The sequence below is a fragment of the Panthera leo genome, chromosome A1, assembly GCF_018350215.1.
Source record: "Panthera leo isolate Ple1 chromosome A1, P.leo_Ple1_pat1.1, whole genome shotgun sequence".
Taxonomy (NCBI): domain Eukaryota; kingdom Metazoa; phylum Chordata; class Mammalia; order Carnivora; family Felidae; genus Panthera; species Panthera leo.
The window spans coordinates 189,946,180-189,963,626 of NC_056679.1; the positions used below are offsets into that span (position 1 = coordinate 189,946,180).

Genomic DNA, 17,447 nt, shown 5'->3' on the forward strand with positions numbered 1-17,447 from the left:
GATATCAACTTGGACTCTTCCTGGCTGTGTGACCTTGGGTGATTACATAACCTCCCTGAGACACTTTCCTCAAAAATGGGGCTTAAAAATATATCTACCTTGGGGTGCCTGGGTGGCTCAGTCGGCAAAGCGTCTGACTTCGGCTCAGGTCATGATCTCACGGTTCGTGGGTTTGATCCCCGCATTGGGCTCCATGCTAACAGCGCAGGGCCTGGAGTGTGCTTCAGATTCTGGGTCTCCTCCTCTCTCTCTGCCCCTCTCTGTTCATGCTCTCTCTCTCTCTCTCTCTCCCTCTCTCTCTCTCAAAAATAAATAAACATTAAAAGTTAAAAAAAAAATCTACCTGGGGGATTTGTGAGGACTTAATCCACATAAAGCTGTTCATACTGTGCCTGGCTCCCAGTATGGGCTCAGGTATTAACAAGGGATAAATATTTTCAACCGACTATTGCCCAAACAGCCTTTCCCACTGTAGTGAGTGTGCCTGTGAAAGTTACTGTAGGGACTTACTTGGCAGTCACAACCCTCCAGAGATCAGAGACCAGCCCCCCAGCATTAGACAAACCAATTTAATTGTTCTGTGTCCGATGAAGGCCAAGACACAAGTATCAAGTAAACATACCCAGAGGTCTTTTTTCTTGACCCTGTAAACCACGCTCTCAGGGCCCTTAGATTACTGCCACTCTCAAGATCCAACATGTTGCACTGATTTTAGTTACAGAAATCCACATTCATTGAAAACTGGAGATTTGAGCCTGGAGGTGCAGGAAGCTAGTATATTGGTCAGCCGAGCCTTTAGAGCTTCAAGGCCAGCAAGAGTCTGGGCCAGGCTTGGCTGTGCTTAGGGCATGGGACATCAACGCAGGACACAGGTACGGGGTTATACAGGGGAGGCTCTGCACCCACTTGGGGGCTGAGGATCAAGCCTTCCCTCTGTATAGATATACTGGCTCTCTTACTTCCCTTTCAATGGCCCTTCTACCAACTCCCACACTCTTGCAGCTAGAAAGAAGACAGGAAGAGAATTATCTCTCTCCCTCTCTCCAGCTGCTCTTGTTTTTTAAATGCGTCTGGCCAAATGCAAGGGGATCAAAGGCAGTCCCCAAAGTAGATGGTGTTGGAGCAGCCACGACCTGCTGCTTCCCAAGGTGGGTAGCTCATCAATGGCATTGAGGACTTGGTGGCCATCTGATCAACAGCCAGAAAACACCCATGCCAAGCCTACACCCCACTCGGTCACGGAAGTTCAAAGCTGATCCCACTGCTCAAGCCTCTAAGGCTGTAGCCCAGAAAGTACTCAGAGCCCTTTCCATCGGGGTTCTTGGTTGGGCACCAGAGTAAACACAAAAGTCATCCCTGGTTTCTAGAGGGCCTGTGGCCGCTTTCTGCCAAATTCTGACATTGCTCCTAATTCTCCCCATCTCCCCAAATCATATTTTGGTTTACTCCTTGAGGAAAAGGAAAGTGCATTCTGCCAAATGCTATTTTGACAGCCAGACTACTTTTAAGAGCAGTGCAAATGCTGTTCTCTTTCCAGAGGGAGGCAAAATGAAACACTGGGTTGGGCCAGCAGAGCTTGGCTGTAGAGGATCATTGTCCTTGTCATTTTGTTTTTTGAGTTCTAAGGTAATTGCCTGAATGTCTCAGTGACAACTCCTTAGGACAGAGAGAGAGACGGAAGGGGCAGGGATGGGGGTAGAGTGGACGGAAGCGAAGATGCTGACCTCCCGGCTGGAGTGCTCCGGGAATGGGGCTGGTGGAAATGTTCCCTGAGACATCAGGTGGTTTTCACAGTAAGAAGGTCAGCTGAGGTCATGCTGTTGTCTCCGAAGAGGAAGTAGCAAAAGCAGCAAGACGTCTCACATTAGTTGTCAGCTCTGGATGGGAGGCATGACGAATTGCTCTCGGGGCCTCCAGGAGCCAGCTGCACTTTGTCCTTGGGCTGAGGAATGGGATTCAGTCTCAGGAGAACCAGTGCTAAGTATTTCCTGATGACCAGCATCTCAGGGAAGTTCTTGGCCTGTGCTACATTCAACGGGTCAAATTCTATCTTCTTCCCAACAACACAGAGATGACACTGAGGAAACAAGTGGGAAGGGAGGTCCAGGGGACCTGCTGGCACCAACATCAAGTAGGGTATTTGGTCACTGAGGCTGTTTCCACGAAGTTCTGCAACCACCGCTCACTGGGTAGGGATTTTCCTTCTGGAAACAATGATGAGGTATAAGTGAACATCTCAAGAAAAGAGAGCCCATCGGTAACAGTTGTTCTGAAAATAACCAGGTGGCTCTGGAATTGAGAAGTCAGGCTGTACTGTAGTGCTCATCTTCTCACTCTCGTATTCCACACTTTAAGAATGGATTATAAATACTTTGGGCTTCTCTTCTGGTGATGGGGTGCTGGAGAGTTCTATATTGTCCACAAGGACATTCTTGTCTTCTAGTCTAATGACAGTGGGCTCAGGGGTGGGAGATGGGGTTGGGTTTTTGTGCATGTGGGGCAAGCTGGTCTGGCTGATGTCCAGGTCTTTGAAAGCATGAAGCATGAACACACCCAGAATGATGGTGACAAAGCCAGAGAGGGTGCCCACAATGTCCACTACAGACATGCTGTACCATTCCTTGAAGAGGATGACGGAGGAAGTAACCACCACCGTCGTGAAGAACACATAGTAGATGGGGAACACCAGGGAAGTATTAAAAATGTCCAGTGCCCTGTTCAGGAAGTTGACCTGAGTGCTGAGAGAAAGTGCCAGGATGAGGGACAGGATGTAGGGGAGGGGATGCCTCACAACTGGCATCCCCTGGAAGAAGTTCTTAATGGTGATGCCCAGACCCTTGACGGCAGACACGGAGAAGGACCCAATCACAGAGCAGATGATGATGTAAACGAGGATGTTCCTTTGTCCATAGCGTGGGGCGATGACGAAGATGAGGACGAGGCAGAACACCAGCAGAAGCACAGCAAACACGATGTACCCTTCAGGAGGGGAAGAGATAGATAATCTGAGCTACAGAGGATGCAATTAGTATCTAGAGCCCCTAACCATGGTGATGGGATGTAACACAGTAGGGTTCCAGTCCCATGACACAACTTTTGAATAATTTGGACAAGTTATTAATTAAACCGCAAGACCTCCATTTCCTCATTTGTAAAACAGGGCTAAGAATAGGACCTTTCTCGGGGTACCTGGGTGGCTCAGTCAGTTGAGTATCCGACTTTTGATTTTGGCTCAGGTCATGATCCCAGGGTCGTGGGATCAAGCACCATGATGGGCTCCATGCTAAGCATGGAGCCTGCTTGGGATTTGCTCTCTCTCTTTCTCTCCCTCCCTCTGCCCCTTTCCCCTGCTCTTGCTCTTTCTCTCAAATAAAATAAAATAAAATAAAATAAAATAAAATAAAATAAGATAAAATAAAATAAAATAATAAAAGAATGGGACCTTTCTCATAGAGCTTTTTTGGTGGGATTTAATAAGATAATGCATGCTACAAGACTATGTCCCTCCAAGTTCCTATGTTGAAACTTAATTCCCAGTGTGATGGTATTTGGACATTGGGCCTTTGGGAGGTGATTAGGTCATGAGGGTGGCAATTTCATAAATGGGATTAGTGTCCCTATAAAAGAGACCCCAGAGAGATCCTTCACCCCTTCCACCATGTAAGGGCACAGAGAGAAGATGGCCATTTATGAATCAAAATCTACCAGGGCTTTGATCTTGGATTTTCCAGCCTCCAGAACTGTGAGAAATAGATCTCCGTTGTTTATAAGCCACCCAGTCCATGACATTCTGTTACAGCAGCCTGAACATACTAAGACAATGCATGGAAAATATTTAGAACCATGCCCGGCACATAATAAACACATGATAAATGGCATCAGTACACATCAGGCTGGGAAGCCTGTGAGCTAACCCTAGGACCAGCCCCCCAGCTTTCTTTCTTTAGCTTCCCTCTCCTCCAGGTGGCAGCACCTGGCATGGTCAGCACTCAGCCAGACCTTCCCACTCACTGGGGCTCGGAGCCTACCTGTGTCTTTCATCTTGGCAGCCATCTCAATGACGGTGGAGACCTTCTCTTCCTCAGGAGCATGTATCACCATCACTGTGCTGCCGGCCACACAGATCACACAGCCCAGCTTCCCCAGCAGATTCAGACTCTCTCCCAGGAAGTATGAGGACAGGACAGCACTGCACATGGAAATGGGAGACAGAGATTAGAAGCCATACTTGTCCCAGTGTCCTGAAGGAAAATGGGGCCTGAGCAAGCGCTCATGGAGAACAGATCAGGGCTCACTGATCTCCTCCAAAAACATTTGAAATAGAAACTTATTTAGGGGAGGCTTATGGTGTGTGCTGGAGGAATCGACGTATGTGTGGAGTTCTTTCATTTTAGAGACTAAAAGATCCCCAAACACAAGAGTCGGAAAAGTCCTTCAAAGCACTCTTGTCTAACTTCCTACCAATGAGCACATCTTCTCTTAACATTACAGACTGCTTTCAGACATGGCTTGTAAACCACTGGTGGCAAGCAGCTCGCCCCTGCACAAGGCAAATGGATCTACTGTAGGTTCATTCTAATTGTCAAAAATATGGTAATTTCTACTCATTGTCCTATTCTATTCCATGAGCTATACAGAACAAATCTATTCCTTCTTCCGTTTGTATATGCCAATATAAACAACCACAATGACAATTATAGGCACTGTGTCTTGGGCATATATAATATGTACTAAGTATTAGGCTAGGAATTTTCTACTTATTATATCTCACTCACATCTCACAACTCTTTGAGAAGTAAAATATATTATCCCCATTTTATAGATAAGAAACTGAGTCTTATAGAAATTAAAATAACTTGGCAAGGTCATGCAACCGGTAAGTAGCAAGGCCAGGATTTTAGCTGAATTTCTGTCTAATTACAAAGCCTATGGTTTTTCCTCTATACTTCATTGAAGAGAATTCTTGTGACTTCCCTGAAGTGGGTAAAACACCTCCAGTTCCTTGCTATTCCTTGGTGATGTGATTTTCATTCCCCTCACATCCTCAGATGGCAGAGGTGAGGGAAGAAGGGAGGGAAATGGGGCAAGACAGGTATGATCTCATGGTAGGTTTCTATTTCCTTACAAAGGTAACATTAACTTAGGGTAAAAATCAGTGGCTGATCTAGGAATGAATTCCTCCCCCCAAATCCTAGTTAAAGATATGAAGGGAGAGGAGATTAATGTCCAAGCTCCTTTGAATGTCTTCTGTCTCTCCTTTAAAACTGCCCATAACATTTTACCCAGAATGTGTGTTCAAGAGAGTCTGGTGGCATTAGCACAGGCAGACGTCACGCGATGGAGTATTCCCCTCCTCCCCCAACTTCCTGGGAGTGGGAATTTGTAAGTTAATCAGATACGCAATAGAAGTATCACAACTACATCAGCCAACTGTACCATGTGAGTCACGGTTCTGTTTGTTTTTGATTGTGTAAACGTTACAAAATTGTCATCAAGATGGTAAAACAAAACAGGAAACTATGGGTGCTGGGTGTGGTCGGCAGGGCTCCCAGGTTAAGCCAATAATCACAGCCAGCTTCAAATGGGGCTTCAAGACCCCCACAGAGGAACTATGCTTATAGTTCAGGAGGAATGAGGCAATGCGAAGCACACATACTTAGTATCAGTTATTTTAAAAACTATTGGATGTCTGTCAGGCAACACGGCTTAGTGGCTTGAGCACATGGCCTTTGAAATCAGACTGCTTGGGTGGGAATCCTGGCCTAGCCCCTTAGGACCTGGCTGATCTTGACCAAATTGCTTAACCTGTCTTGGCTTCAGGTGTCTTCTACTTTCTAGTTAGTAGGGAGGCTGTGAGGATTAAATGAGTTAATACATGGGAAACATTTAGAACATTTAGCACATAGTAAGCCCTCATATGTGCTGGCTATGGTGATTCTTCACTGCCAGTTCTGTACTATGCTCTTTCTTTCTTTCTTTCTTTCTTTCTTTCTTTCTTTCTTTGTTTTTCTTTCTTTCTTTCGTAACATTTATTTTTGAGAGACAGAGCACGAGCTGGGGAGGGGCAGAGAGAGATGGAGACACAGAATCCGAATCAGGCTCCAGGCTCTGAGCTGTCACCACACAGCCTGACTCGACGTGGGGCTTGAACCCACACACCGTGAGATTGTGACCTGAGCCGCAGTTGGATGCTGAGCCAGCCAGGCGCCCCTGCACTATGTGCTTTCTGTGCATCATCTCATTTAGTCCTTGAAGCAATGCCTTCAGGTAGGTAGTATTAGCATCCCCACTGAGCAGACAGGGAAATTGAGGCTTAGAGAAGTTAAATGACTTGCCCATGGTAATGTAGTTACTACATTAGGCAGAGCTAAGGTCAGAACTCAGGGACAGCTAATACAGAGCTTATGCTTTTTAACTTGTATGCTGCTCCTACTGGAGCACGAAAGCATTGACATGAGACAGTCAGCTTGGTGGCAGTGGGAGCCCTTCCAGCTGATCTGGGTTTGGCCTGCCCTTCTATTGCCCCATCGTTCGAGGAGATGCTAGAGCAATCAGCAGCAAACAATCTACAGATCAGGAGCTCTGAACAGCACAGTGCCTCTTTCTGGGAGCTAATATCGACCCACGTCCCTGACTGCAAGTGGCAGTTGACCCCACTAGACAGTTCCAGACCTCAACAAACTGAAAATAGGAAGGAGGCAGAGACAGCAAGAGAGGAGACAATAACCTTATGAGGACGCTCAGTGCTCCCAGAGGCGTGACAACTGTTGCAGGAGCAAATGCGTAGGCCCCGAAGTTGGCAACCTCTCCAGCAGCCACTAGGAAATGAAGGGAGAAAACACGGTAGTGTGGCTTCGATGCATCCTCTCCAGCCCAACTGAACCTGGGCAGAGACAGCTTCATTCAGTGGTCAACCATTCACAGGATCCCAGACCATCATTCCTTAATGTCTTGATCCTTATGCTCTCCTCATGGCCAATCTGATCAGAAGGTCAGGCCCAGATTATCCTGATCAAATCCTTCCATCTTAGATGGGCAAGCTAGGCCCAGAGTCCAAGGTCACAGGACATGTTTGTGGAAGGATGCTTTCTTGTTCTTGAGGTCTCTTGGCTTCTAGTCCAGGCACAGCTAAATGTATCTCAGGGACTGTTGATGTTTCATCTGTATATATGAGGTGAGTTCTAGAAAATGTTAATCTATCAAATAAAGAAACATTTAATTATTGGTTCTCTAGGTACCTGTTGGTCATGAGGCCATCTCTCCCAGATTGACAGGCAGGTGGTTAGAAAGTCTGACATTCCCAAAGGGCCTAATTCTCTGCATTTGAGTTTCTAGTTTGCAGACTCCTGAAAGTGCCCTTTCTGTCTCTGCTGGTAGAGAATGACCTGGGTCTGCCCTTTGAAAGCAGATGATGAATGTTATAGCCCTGGCTATGACTAGGGTCAAAACCTGACTTATAAATGGAAAGCTGGATAATTTTCCATTCAAAAGAATTAGGGTTTGAAAGCCAGAGAGAGGGTGGGTGGAAAGCGGGGGAAACGTGTGAATGTGCAAATCTGGGCAAACTGCAAGTGGCAGACCAGCCATGTTCTAAAGTGAGCCAACACACGGCCTGTGGAATGGGAAAATTGGCTGAGGAGCCCCAGCCTCCCATGTAGAGATCCAACAGACTCCAGCCAGGAGTGATAACTCTCTATGTTTCAAGGGAAGTTGAGAAAAGACACCTTTATCATTACCAGCTCTCTACAAACCTCTCTGGGGTTAAATGTTTCATGGATGAAGGACTGACTTTGGGTTGAGAAAGAGATCTGAAATACAGGTAAAATGTTCAACCTGCAAAGATGGTCAAGATGTTCCCCTTGGGAATCTGGGTCTCAGATTCACACTTTGCACAATGGAGACAGAAAGGCCCCCCTCCGCCCCTCCTTTCATCTCCGCCTCTGCCATCAAAGGGTCACTGTTGTTAGTAAGAAAGAACCCACTTACTCGTGAGAAATCCAGCCCACCACATGGCATCCTTCAGGTAGCCATACCCTCCGTCCACTGTAGAAAGGAATGGACACAAAGTTAGCTTGGCCATGCTCTTTCAGGCACCTTTCCTATCTCTACCTTCACTCCCCAGTCTTGAAGGGTTCAATATATGTTAGCTGGTTAGTTCTCTGGGCTTGCTTCTGGGTGAACTTATCCATTCCCCAAGTTTTAAATACCATCTTTATGCAGGCATCCTTATTTCATACACGTATACTGATCCTTTCTTTGGATGTATGTATGTTCAATTGCTTAGTTGACATCTCTTGGATCTCCTATAGGCATCCCAAACTCTGTCTTAAATAGAACTCTTAATTTTAAATGCTCCCCACCCACCCACCTACCAAATGAAAGTCAGTAAATGGCACCTCTATGCACCCAGTTGCTTAAGCCACAAACCAGAGAATCACCCTTGACCCTCCCATTCCTCCACCTTCTGCATTCCATCCATTCTGCTAATTCCCTCTCCAAAGAGCATCGCACATATGTCCACTCCACTGCCACCACTCAACTCCAAGGCACTACCACCTCTGGCCTGGGCTGAGGCAATAGCCCTCTATGTTCATCTGATTCCACTGTCATCATCCCTTTATAACCCACTGCCTTCATAGCAGCCAATGAATTTTAAGAATGTAAATCATACAGTCACCCCTCAGCTTGAAGCAGGCCAATGGCTTCCAAATACTCAGAGGATAAAGCCCCAAATCCTAAATAAGCCAGTTTGTAGTTTTGTCCCTGTTCACCTCTCCAAAGGCATCTCCTACCACTCTTCTTACTAGTATCTACTCATTCAGGCTTTCTTTTAGTTCGTCCAAAATCACGAGCTCTTTTTGGCTTTAAAACCTTTGCATGTGCTTTTCCATGTTGGAAACAGTTTTCTTAACGATATTTGCTTACATATATTTGCTCACTCTACAGGACGTTGCTTGAATGTTTCTTCCTCTAAGATGTCCTCTGTGACCGCCTTATCTCTATTATTTCTCCTTGGGATTCTCTTTCATCACACCCAGCTTTTCTCCTTCATGACATTTATTTATAAATTGAATTAATGTATTTATTTTTTGGCATATCTCCCACTAAAATGGAAACACCAGGAAGTCAGGAATTGTGTCTGCCTTGTTCACATGGTGGACTCAGAGCCTGGCACATAGTCAATACTCAATAATAATAGTTATGATGATGATGGTTATGATGGTAATAGATGGGTTTTAGACAGTTATGTGAAAATCCAGAGATTGTGTATCGCTTTTTGTAAATGTCTATTTTTCTAAGAAGATCTTTAGATCTCATCAGGTTCCTAAAGGACTCAGGATCTTCCATAAAAGGAGCACTGAGAGCATTTTATGCTAAGGGTTGAAATCTCATTAGATAAGGAAATAGCAGATTGGAGGGAAAAAAGGATTCCAGAGAAGCTACCTTTCTGAATGGTATCAGTGATATTTACCCTGCTTTCTCCTGGCACACGCAAATCTTTTCCTGGCACTTTGGGAGGTCTCTGGCCTTCTGAACACTTGTCAGGAAGTGAAGGAGAGAGCAACAAAGACCATTGCTCCTGACTTCCTCCCCACATCTCACAGCTTTCCATTTCAGAGGGCACCTGGCTCTAGCTCTGGATATCCAACTGTCTGCCGGGCCGTCCCACTTAGAGAAGAGTAATACCAATACTCGTGCCAAGCATTTTTGTAAACACACTACCTATCTTCACAACAATACTAGAGGTTGGAACTGCTCTTATCCCCATTTTACAGATAAGGAAACTGAGGCACAGAGAAAGCACTTTCCTTGCCCAGGATCACATCACCAGGAACTGAAGAGCTGGAATTAGAGCCCCAGGAGTCTGCTTCCAAAGCACAGTGTCTTACAGAACACTAAACTGAACATGCCCAGACTTGAACCATCGTCTTCCCATAAACCCGCTCTTCCTGCCTTCTTTATCACAGAAAACAGCACCCTCATCTCCTCAGTTGCTCAAGTCAGAAAGCTGAGTCAGCCTCGACTCTGTTTTCACCATCCCCTGGGAGCCAGTTGACACCAAACCCAGAAAGCTCTCTTGGGACTCTACCACTGTCTCCATTCCCAGGCCCAAGTTATGCTGTCCCTCTCCCCTAACTGGTCTCCTGGGCACCAGTCTTGTCCCTAATCCACTGTCCACCCAGCAACCAGGAATTTTTTCAAATCGTAAATCGAACTATGTCATTCCCCTGCCCAAAACCTTTGTCACTTACAATTGCACCCAAACTCTGTAGCCCGGTTTGCAAGACCCTTCGCGATCTGGCCCTTCCCCCGTCTCTTACCCCTCAGTGCTCCAGCCATCCTGAACTACTTTCGGCTTCCAATGTCACTCATCCTCTCTCGCCTCTGAGCCTTTGCACTTGCTGTCCTTTCTGCCTGCATCACCATGTCTTCTTCTCTTCTCCTCCACCTTGCCATCTCATCGTTTAGGCCCCAGCTTCCAGATCACCTCTTGTAGAAAACCTCCCCTAACCTTCCAAGCCTGGGCTTTACATGCTCCTCCAAAATAGTCCCAAAGGATTCTGTATTTTCCCCATGACAGATAGCAAGTAACCTACTATGGAACGATTGCTTATTGACTTGCCTGTGTCTCCCACTCAACTCAATGCCCCACAGGGCACTGTGTCCCCGTGTCCAGCATGGTATCTGGCACCCAGCAGGTTTGCGGTGGATCATGAGCAAATAAATGAATTCCTTGACACATGATTCCTTTTCTCCAGAATGTTTTCACAGTAAGTCCCTTGTGGACAGAGATCCAGTAATTTTTCTGTAGCCTGTAGCGGGTTCAGTGTGAAGTTAATAGGGCACACCAGTGTGCGGCAATGCTCTGGGCAGAGGTATTTGTATGCCCATTTTGCATAGGGAAGTTGAGGGAAGTTGAGACTTGCCTATGATGACCTAGCTGGTAAGAAATAAAACTGGACTAGATCTGGGGTTCCTGATTCTCGGCTGTGAGACTTTTCCTTATCTGTACCCCCAATTAACTTATCTTGAAATTCTCCAGAAATGTTGGATTTTAAAGGAACGTCTCCTGCTGGTGGACTGGATTCCTGGTGGAGTTGACAATGAATCTTTTGTGACCATTTAAGCCAGGCTCTGAAACTGCTACAGTGGCCCCCCTATGAAGGGAGGTGCACAGGCCTGGCCCAGGGCCCAGTTGCCCGGCACCCCATGCCCACCCTCCCCCTCAGGACCCTACCAGCCCGTGTGGCCCCCGAGGCCACCAGTCGTTGAAGGCCTTTCTTCTTGAGGATGACACTGCTGCCGACGAGGAAGCTGGACAAGAAGGCCAGGCCCAGACCAATGTAGAAGCCGTAGCTCTGCCTGAACCTCTCCTTCCAGCTGGTAGAGGTGACATTGCTGGGCACCTGGGGGCTGAGGTCACTGACGATCTGGCACAGGACTTGTTGGGAGGAGCAGTAAAGGCTGATCAGGGAACCTGGACAGGAAGACCATGGTAAGTGAGTCACGCCGGGTACATTTGGGTGCTTTCAAGATACTGGAATTGGCGGCTCTTTCAGACCCCATACTTCAGCTTCCAAGGCCCACACAATGGGCCTGAACCTAACAATAATAATTAACATTCACTAAGTGCTTACTCCAGGCTAGGGGCTTTATTTGCATGAACTCATTCAATTTTCATAACCATCTGTCAGGTAAGTGCTGCTTTGAATTCCCATTTCATAGATGTAGAAATGGAGGCCATGAGAGGTCAGGCACCTTGCCTAAGAACACAGACTGTCTGACTCCAGAAGTCCAGCACATAACCCCTAAGGTGTACTGATGCTCCCCACACCCAGCAGGGTTCTCAGGCTCTCAAGCTGTCAGGCATCATTGACTCCAACTTCCCACCCTCCACAGGAATCTCCTCCCAGCCTCTGGACTTCCAATAGCTCAGGATCACACAGGGATTTTCTCCTCCAAGAGGCCTCTTCACTTCCATATCCCTACCTCCAGCCGCAGCAGAGATTCCTGACAGGTAACATGAGGGAGTGAGGCCTGCAGGTCCATAGCCCCTTCTAGGCCTGAAGATAACTAAATATAAGCACCCCGTTTGTTAGAACGGCCCATTTCCAAGCCAGATTTTAAGACCTCTGGTGCTGACAGTCAGTGGCTTGGGCCTCCTTCAGGCCTCAGAGACATTGGTGTCCCTGTCACTCCATGTGGAATCTCTTCAGTTTGCTTTCCAAGTGCTTGAGATCCTGAGAGTCTGAATCAGCCCTCATGCCCCAGAACCGGCCAACCCTTGCTTGCCTTTCTGGCACAAACACCAAGGACAATAGGACAAACTTGGGTGAGGGGCAGACCCTCAGTCAGAAGAGCTAAGCTGCCTAAGTTCAGTGAAACAATATAAAGCACAGCCAATAATCCTCCAGTTCCAGTGCCCACATGGTCCTCTACTCTGAGGCTTTTCAGGAACATTCCTACCACAGAAATGACACAGTGATCATGTGCAGGGTTTTGGCTGGAGAAACTGGGACCCTGATAAGTTTGGTAACCTGAGTAAGACTACACTCGTGGTAAGAAGAGAAGCCAAATTGTTCCCCAAGTCCCTGTGATGCCAAAGCCATGCTCTTAACCGCCACATGTACCCCACAGAGCAGGCAGCAAGGGTGGGGTGGGGTTTCCTTTGGCCTCTTGAGGGTTATTTTAAAATATGAACTTATTGCTAACATTTAAAAATCCTATTTCCCCGGGTGCCTGGGTGGCTCAGTCAGTTAAGTGTCTGACTTCACTCAGGTCATGATCTCGCAGTCTATGGGTTCGAGCCCCGTGTCAGGCTCTGTGCTGACAGCTCAGAACCTGGAGTCTCCTTCGGATTCTGTGACTCCCTCTCTCTCTCTCTCTGCCCCTCTCCTGCCTGCTTTTTCTCTCTCACTTTCTCTGTTTCTCAAAAGTAAATAAACATTAAAAAATTTTAATAAAAATCTGATTTCCCAAGAAAATTCAGCTTTTGAGCTGCCTGTGTTTACCTTGTTGAGTACACCGTCCCAACCGACAACTGGCTGCAGTTGAGAGTGGTTCCCCCTTAGGAAATGCACCTTGCAATTCCTCAGAGTCCATACCTGGCTCCCTTCAGTCATTCTGGTTATGTGCTCAGCCCCTGTAGGCATCTGAGTTTGTGACCTCTGGTGGTCAAAGGTCTTTTTCAAACCGTGGGTCACAAAGCTCCAGGCTGCTGTGCCAAGGATGTAAGCCTGGGCCGGGTTCTTCTCATACCAATTAGAACTACAGGCGAGCCACTAGATGGGCCCCAAAGCCCAAGGTCATGCAGCTCTGGCTTTGGTGTATCTGGAGGATAGAGCAGCATCTTGGTGGAATAAAATAAGGGCAATGTTGATCTTTCTTCCATGGCACAGAATGGCCTGTCTAACCCTCTTACTTGCAGCTGGGAAAACTGGGGCCTAGAGAAGGGGAAGGACTTGCTTGAGTCTCACAAAAACCTAGTGGCAGAGCTGGGCCTGGAACCCACCAGGGGACATCCATGTGTCTTTCACAGTGGGAGATCTCTCTTCCTGACACCTGTGTTGCAATCAAGAGAAGATGAGACATGAAGCCATTTCCATCCTTAATGAAATTTGGTCTGACCTCTTGCTCCTGTTCCTCAGCTCAGACAGTCTAGTCTGGAGAGTTCCCTGAACTCAGGAAATGAGCCAGAGCCTGGGAGGACATGGGCCAAGGAAGGTGACTCCCAAGAGGAAGGCCAAGCCCATCCCCACGCCCTTCACCTGCCCTCCTGAAGGTGCATCTCCAGGAGGTGGAGCCACGGGGTGAGCTTGCCTGTTCTGGGAAGCACCCTCTGCTGAATGAAGTTTTCCCAGGGGGACGAAAAGAAAATGAAAGAGGCTGAAGGCCAAAGGACATCCAGTTCTGAGAAGGATGCTCATTAGACAAGCGGGTGCTGGGCCCGGTGATTCTGGGTTCTTTTCCAGAATATGCTAGGACTGGGGAACATATTCTTCCCCAGGGGAAGGTGAGGCTGAAAATGGACTGCATTGTTGGTCAGGAGACCAAAGCCAGCCAACACCCAAAGAGCTGGCTTTGAACACTCACTGGAGAAGAGAAATTAGAGAAACAGGGCTATCGGACAAGTTACAATTGCAAGAGGCGGTAGGAAAATGGAGACATAGCAGGAAGAGAGCACAGTAGTCTGAGTACAGGTTGTAGGATCCAAGGGCTCTAGCTTTATATTCCACTTCCCCCAGCGGATTAGTTTGAGCAAATCATCAGGCTTTTCAGAACTTCAGTTTCTTTCTCTCCAGAAAGGAGACGGCGAGATGATCATATCTACCTGCCCTCTAGAGTTAAGGATAAATGAAGTAATGCAGGTAAAGGGCCTAGTCTACCACCCAGTTCCCAGCAAGAACTTAACATAAAGCTAAAGGTCTTTCCTATCCCTTCCTGGGTAGCTCTTTCCCTCCTTTCCTAAAAGGTGTGTGTGGGTTTGGGGGTGAAGAGTCTCTGCGCCCCTCTCCCTTGCCCCAGGGAGACAGGCAGACCCGGGCAGGTAGTAGAATCTGAAGCAACTGTATATGAGAAACAACCACGAGCCCCCCCTCCCCCTCTGGTTGACCAGTTGCAATCAGTGCTGCCCGCCTCCCGCCTCCGTCCCCACGCGTCCCCTTTCCTCCCAACCCCCCTCTCAGCTACCAGCTCCGAAGACGGGGAAGTCGGCCGGAACCCCGCTTCTCCCCAAGACTGGCCAGAGCGCGATCCACCCTTCCTCGGTTTGGGCCCCGGCCAGAGAGGACGCGAAGGAAAGGAGCGGCGGCGAAGGGAAGGCGCGAAGCGCGGCCCGCACGCACCGTTCTGGCAGCTGGTGTTGCTGGCCCGCAGCTCCATGGGCCCTGCGCGCACGGACCGACGCGCGGGCTGCTGGCGCCCCGGGTTCCCCGGTGCCGGAGCAGGTGGCCGAGACTCGTCCCCCGCGTGGCCGGCCTGCCAGAGGCTGCCGGGGTCGGCCCCAGGGGTGGAGAGAATGACGCGCCCCAGAGGGGGACGGTCCTCGGGGAGGAGTCACCCAGAGTCTTGGGCAACTCGTTGGGCCGGGGGCCCAGCGCTCGAGCAGCCGGCAGAGGGGCGCACGCCCTCCCGGGGTGCGGAGGCTGCAGCGCTCCCGGAGAGGGAGTCACCGCGTCGCGCCCCCGGCGGGAGGCAAGGGGGGCGGGTCCCCGGGCGCCGCCCCTCTGCGACGCCGGGACTGCACCCGGTGGTGTCCCCAGTGTCAGAGAGATGAGGGATCCTCAGACGGTGGGAGAGGGGGAAATTTTTCGGGCGGAGGAAGAAGTGGGGAAAGTGGTGGTTGGAAGAGGCACCGCTGCCAGATGGAGTCCTCCCGGGTCGGGAGGGGGTCCAAGACCCTGGGTTTCTCCCTTCCTGTCTGCCTTCTTGGCTTCCTCCTTCCCTGCCTCCCTGCCTGGTTCATTCATTCAACATAGGTCTGATCTGTGCTGGGCACTAGCACGCAATAGGCACACAATAAGTAGGTGCCCGATAAATGACCCATACTTGTCTGTGGAATGAATGGATGATAGAAGCTTGGTAAATTCAATGAAAGAAGTATATCTCTTCCTCCAAGTGACTGGGAACCAAAAGGAGGCAGACATATTCTCTGTCCCTGGAGAACCGTATGTATTAATGAGAGAAACAAAACGGGACTTACTACTACCTAGAAACTGGTGTCTTCCAAATCAGCATTTAAAAAAAACAAACTGGATGGGGTGCCTGGGGTAGCTTATTCGGTTGAGTGTCTGGCTCTCGATTTTGCTCAAGTCATGATCTCCCTGCTCCTGAGTTGGGGCTCCAAGCTGGGCTCTGTGCTGGCAGTGCAGAGCCTGCCTGGAATTCTTTCCCCCTCGGAATAAATAAATAAGCTTAAAAAAAAAAAAACCTCAAAAAACTGTGGTTATGGAAAGTATGCTTGTCATCCATGGGTAATAGTAAACATAAATTAGAGAAACACTGATTTGAACCATAAGAACACTTGTGCAGTGTTTGCCGCAGGGCAGGCAATGTTAATGCTGAAAAACTCCTGTTCATTCAGTCCTCATGACAGCCATATACAGGACATACTTTTATCACTTTCAGAAAGGAAACTGAAGCACAGAGTGATCAAGGAACTTGCTGGGGTTCCCAGCTAGAAAGTGGAAGAGCCCAGATCAAATACATGCTCCCAGTGGCCGCACGGACATGCTTGGCATTTTAGACTCAAATACACTCTGGCTCCTGAGAACTGAAGACGTGGGACCTCCAAGAAAGCAGGTGGTCAGTTCTGGCAATGTTGGTCACTGGCCTCCTGGAGTTGGTAGCTTTTAAAAATAGTTATGGAGTCTTCGCTATGGGACAGACCTCGGGGCTAATCCCTATCCAGATAATATCTTATTTGAGCCTCTTGTAAGGTAGGTATCATTACTATCTCCATGGTACAGATGAGAGAAAACTGTACTTAAAAATTTTTTTTTGGTTATAAGATAATTTTAGATTTACAGAAGAATTACAAAAATAGTCCAGAAAGTTCCCATATACCTGTCACCAGCTTCCCTTAATGTTAATATTTTGTATAGGAATAGAAGAAGCCATATTTTAAATACTGTGAGAAACTTGCCCCCAAGGTCCCACAACTAGTGAAGGCACCAGGAGTAAACAGAGCTGCCCCCCAGCCTGTCCTCTCCAACATCATTTTCTATATTCTACACGTGACCTTCTAGCTGGGCCCCAAGGGATGGGTTCTCCCAGCATGTGGCTTCCCCTAACTTTCAGGTGATTTTAAACAAATCACTTACTCTTGAGGAGAAATGGTTTCCTCATCTGTCAAATAAGACAGTCCTTCCAGCTTTCTGTGTGTGTGTGTGTGTGTGTGTGTGTGTGTGTGTGTCTGTATCATCATGGGGTTGGGGGCAAGGTGGTTAAGGTAGAGTGTAGAAGGGAGTGGGAAATCACAGGTATTGGTAACATTACACATCCGAGTTCAAGGTAATGCACCCAGACCTACCCCTCACCTTGGAGGGATGCGGCATCAGAGTTCAAATGGAGGTGAGTACCTCCAAGTCGAGAATAAATTGGAACACAGAGAAGCTGGAAACTGGATGATTGGTCCTACTAGGAAATGATAGTTCATTATACCAACATCTACACTACCTGAGAGGGAGGATTGGACAAGAAAATTTAACTGGTCTTTTCTCTTAGCTAAGCATTTCTGCTGCTTAGATTTAACGTGTGCTACTAAACAGTGCCCATTTCTGAGGCTGGTATAAATATGACCCTCAAACTCTCACTGCCTTCAAACCCTGATTGCATTTGTTCCAAGGACATGGAACAAGAGATTTGTGGTCTTTCTTTCTGACCTGGGCTTTTTTAATCACAAGAGAGGATATTTCAGTTATGGTCTCATTGTGCCAGAGCTGAAC

The 17,447-nt window shown here is 48.0% G+C and overlaps 1 protein-coding gene across 1 annotated transcript; it reads right to left on the reverse strand.

Annotated features, from left to right (window-relative positions):
- Nucleotides 1–300: 300 nt before the first annotated feature.
- NIPAL4 (NIPA like domain containing 4) lies at nt 301–15,057 on the reverse strand. The gene is made up of 6 exons (XM_042948331.1): nt 14,847–15,057; nt 11,240–11,479; nt 7,987–8,043; nt 6,728–6,818; nt 4,029–4,189; nt 301–2,979 (listed from the first exon to the last, which is right to left on the reverse strand). The coding sequence occupies exons 1-6, from the start codon at nt 14,881–14,883 to the stop codon at nt 2,351–2,353; spliced, it is 1,215 nt and encodes a 404-aa protein (XP_042804265.1). The 5' UTR covers nt 14,884–15,057; the 3' UTR covers nt 301–2,350.
- Nucleotides 15,058–17,447: the final 2,390 nt, after the last annotated feature.